Here is a 4576-nt window from a genome sequence, read left to right on the forward strand (position 1 = left end):
TGTAATATCTCATATCCAGGAAACACATGAATGGCATATAAAAATCTTGGCCATGATGAATACTCTGGAACCTCAGAATTAGAAGAGAAGGATGAATGAAGACTTAGAGAAAATAGAATGATGATATATACACATCATCCAATGAATCACAAGTTTCACGTATGCTGTTTTATTTCCTTATATATGAAATACACTGCTACTATGTTTTTAAGATGAGAATACTCTGCATTTATGTCCTCAATAGAGAATGTCCTTTATTTCCAAGCTGGGTTTGGAATTCTACCCAATGTGTTTCTTCTTCTTTTCTATATTTTCATAATTCTAGGTCACAGACCTAAACCCATGGACCTGATCTCCTGTCAACTGACTTTGGTTCACATAATCATGTTCCTCACTGGAGGAAATATTTGGCTCGCAGACATATTTGGGTTTCTAAACATTGAGAATGACATAAAATGTAAAGCAACTTTTTATACAAGTAGGGTAATGAGAGGCCTCTCTATCTGCATTACCTGCCTCCTGAGTATTTTCCAGGCTGTCACAATCAGTCCCAGTACCTCTATGCTGGCAAAATTTAAACAGAAACTTAAAAAGTACATGAACAATGCATTATTCTATATTTGGTTTTTCAATTTGTCTGTTTGTAGTAACATGCTTTTCTTTGTTGGTGGTTTTACCAATGCCAGTGAGACCAAGCAGGTGAAGGTCACTAAATCCTGCTCACTCTTCCCCATGAACTACATCATCAGGGAATTAATTGCTATTCTGTCAACCTCCAGAGATGTGTTTCTTGTAGCAGTCATGCTGACCACAAGTGCATACATGGTGAATATTTTGCACAAGCATCAGAGACAATACAAGCATCTTCATAGCATCAACAGCCTGAGCACATCCCCTGAAAAAAAGGCCACCCGGACCATCTTGCTGCTAGTAGTTTTCTTTGTGGTCATGTACTGGGTGGATTTCATCATCTCATTCACCTCACTCCTGTTATGGATGTATGACCCAGTCCTCCTGACTGTTCAGAAGTTTCTGGTATATGCTTATCCCACAATTACTCCTTTGGTACAAATTAGTTCTGATAAGAGAATAATAAATGTGCTGAAAAACTTGCAGTCAAAGTGCCACTAGGTTTTCTAAAATATGTTTATTTCTCCTCCTTTAAAAATGGTTCACTTATGGGCTGGTGAGATGGCTCAATGGGTAAGAGCACCTGACTACTCTTCCGAAGGTCTGGAGTTCAAATCCCAGCAACCACATGGTGGCTCACAACCATCTGTAACAAGATCTGACTCCGTCTTTTGGAGTGTCTGAAGACAGCTACAGTGTACTTACATATAATAAATAAATCTTTAAAAAATCGGACTCTCTTCTAAAAAAATGGTTCACTTATTTTTATTAGTATGTACAAGTGCTGTACCAGCATGTATGCATGGCTGCATTCCTAACATGCACAGAAGACAGAAGAGGCTTCCCCTGGAAACTGCAGTTTCAGATGACACTAGTTGCCATGTTGGTGTAGTCCCAGTAATTGTGTGTGTGTGTTTTAAATCACAGACTCTTATTAAACTTCAATTTTCCAAGTAGCAAAGTGATATTCTTCATATGATTCAAATAAAGTTTGTGGTAATACATACATATATTCTGTTGACATTACTGAAATTAAGTACTATAAACTTCTTAGGTTTATTGTATACCATAAGTTGCTCTTTCCACATGAATTCTCCTTTTTACTTTATCACAAAAGTGTCCTTGATGCTGAGGTTATTCGACAGAAGCTTCAGAGTGATAGTGACATTGAAAGCCTCTTCTTTGAAACCATTTTAATCTACATCCATTCATAGTTTAGTTAAAAACATAGCTTTAATTTTGTTTATTAATTTAAAATTTCTCTTGATCATAAGTTAATGGAAATTTATGTTTTCCAATTTTTACAATCATTACCAATTAGTCCTACATGAAACTTTTTTATGTTTGTTTATTTGCACTTCATTTCATTTATATTAATTGAAATATCAGTGATTAATAAATCTTGTTTATATACAGATATATTTGTCCAATGTGGTTTTTGTGAATGTCTGTATGCTTGTGTATATGTCCACTGACAACGAATGTGTGTTGATATAGATACTGCAGCCAAGAGATAATATTGGCTCTTGTTTTTCAGAAGCAATTCACCTACAGGTGTGTGTCTCTTCTGTACCTGGAGCTTACCAAAGAGGAGCCCACCACATAAGGATTGTCCCATCTCTGCCTCTCTGGTTCTGGATATACAGGAGTTCAACTATATATCACCATTTAATAATTATGTTCCTCTTTTATTGGAAAAAAGGGGTTTTTCATACAATATGTTCTGATTAAGTTTTTCTCTTCCCCAAGTCCTCCCAGTTCTTCCATACCTCCTCTCTCATCTAGAGCAAAACTTCTTTTGTCTCTCCTTATGAAACAAAAGGCATCTAAGCAATAATAGTAAAATAAACCCCAATAATGTAAAACAAAATAGACAAACCAGAACAGAGAAAAACAAACAGTTTAAAAAGAGTAAAAGAAAAAGAGCAATAAACTCATACAGACATAGAAGCACACAAGTTCAACACAGGGATCTTATAAAACAAACAAACAAACAAACAAACAAACAAACAGATAGTGTTTGGGTTAGGGAGGGGCTTTATCTACTTCTACTCTAGTCACTATCAGGTGCAATCTGTGCAGTCCCTGTGCATGCTGCCAGTCTCTGAGTTTATATGTGCTCTTGTGCTGTGTTTAGAGGGCCTTGTTTCCTGGGTGTTCTCCATCCCCTCTGGCTTTTCTAGTCTTTCTACCATCTCTTCCGCAAAGTTCATCGGGCTCTTAGGGAAAGAATGTAGTGATGACATACAGTATAGGACTGAATGTTTCAAGATCTCATGCTCCCTGCATATATTCCTGCTGTGGATCTCTGTATCTCTTCCCATTTACTGTTGGACGAAGTTTCTGTAATGATGATTTAGCAAGTCTTATCTATGAGTCCAGTAGGCTGTTATTTGGAGAAATTTTATTGCTACATTCTTTTATAAGAACACTAGTATTCAATTGCTCCTTAGTCCCTGGCCTACCTAGTCTCAGGTGCTTGTCTACCTAAGAAATGCTGGCAATGGCTTCATTCATAGAGTGCATGGTGTAAAGCAAACCAGATCTTGCTTGATTACTTTCACAGGCTTTATGCCACTGTTGCACAACCAACCTTATCTTTCAGGCCTGTTACTATTACAGTCTGAAGTTTGCTTAGCTGCATTGGTGTTTAACTTTCTCTTCATGTAGTGTGCATGGAACTTCACAATATCATGAACCCTGAAGAGTTAGGATAAATCATCCAGATAGTTACAACCTTGATTTCTTCATGTTTAATGAGTTGTGTAAGTGATATCCTCAGGAATATGGCCTTACCATCAATTTGTGGAGAACAAACAATAGTTTTGACAATTCACTATATTGTTTGAGGTTCCCATGTAGCATCTTTTGAGAGTAATTCAATTAGATGTAAGCAATTTCCAGTACTAGGAGATTCATGGGGTGATGGCAGGTTTCATTTTGGGCTCTGTCTTCCCTGATATTTAGTTATTTTATTTAGATTGCCTTTATATTTTAGGAAGCTTCTGCTCTACTACGTTTACATATGACCCCTTAAAAGTTCCTCATTTTTAGCTATCCTTTCCCACTTTCACTTTCTTGCCCATCTTCCCTGTTCCTGGGTTCATCCTCTTATTTCAGATCCATGAATATATCCATAATTATCTAGTCTATTTTCCTGTCCAAAGAAAAGCCATCCTTCCCTTTCTACCATTACTCTATAACTAACCTCTGTGGTTATGTGAATTATGTCTTGCTTAGCAATGAGCTAATAACTAAAATCCACATATTATCAATCAAATATTTTGTATATGTCTTTCTGGGTTGTTTTACCTCACTCAGAATTACTTTTTCTAGATTTACTCCTTTGTCTGCAAATGAACTACATTTTCTTTACTGATTCATCATTGATGGATATCTAGGATGTTTCCAAATTCTGTATATTATGAAGAAACAATATATCTGTAGTAGGAAGAAGTGTTTTCTGTGTATATGTCTAGTAGTGGTATAGTTGCATCTTGAAGTAGATCTATTTTCAACTTCTCAAGGAACCACCAGAGTGACTCCATAGTGGGTGTACAAGTTTGTGGTCCCAACAACAATACATGAGTGTTCTCTTTACTCCAAATCTTGTCAGCATTAAGTGTCTTTTGTATTGTTTATCTTGGCCATTCTGTTTGGTATAAGGTTAAACCTCAAAGTAGCTTTAATTTGCAGAACACTTATTACTAGAGATGTTTACTGTTCTTTACATCTTTCTCAGCCTTTTAAATTTTCTCATTTGAGATTTCTTTGCTTAAGTTTGTACACTAGTTTTAGATTGTGTTATTTGTTTTCTTGATGTCAAGGTTTTTGAGTTCTTTATATAATAAAGAACTTTGAATAATAGCCCTGTACTGACTTGTTCTTTTTGCTTGATACAAGCTAGAATTATCAAAGAGGAAGGTACCTCAGTTGAGGAATTGCC

The 4576-nt window shown here is 36.1% G+C and overlaps 1 protein-coding gene across 1 annotated transcript; it reads left to right on the forward strand.

The window, feature by feature from the left end:
• Nucleotides 1–231: 231 nt before the first annotated feature.
• LOC110296676 (putative vomeronasal receptor-like protein 4) lies at nt 232–1131 on the forward strand. The gene has a single exon (XM_021165403.1). It carries the CDS (start codon nt 232–234, stop codon nt 1129–1131), a length of 900 nt encoding a protein of 299 aa, XP_021021062.1.
• The last annotated feature ends 3445 nt before the right edge of the window (nt 1132–4576 follow it).

The sequence above is a fragment of the Mus caroli genome, chromosome 6 (assembly GCF_900094665.2).
Source record: "Mus caroli chromosome 6, CAROLI_EIJ_v1.1, whole genome shotgun sequence".
In the NCBI taxonomy this organism is placed as follows: Eukaryota; Metazoa; Chordata; class Mammalia; order Rodentia; family Muridae; genus Mus; species Mus caroli.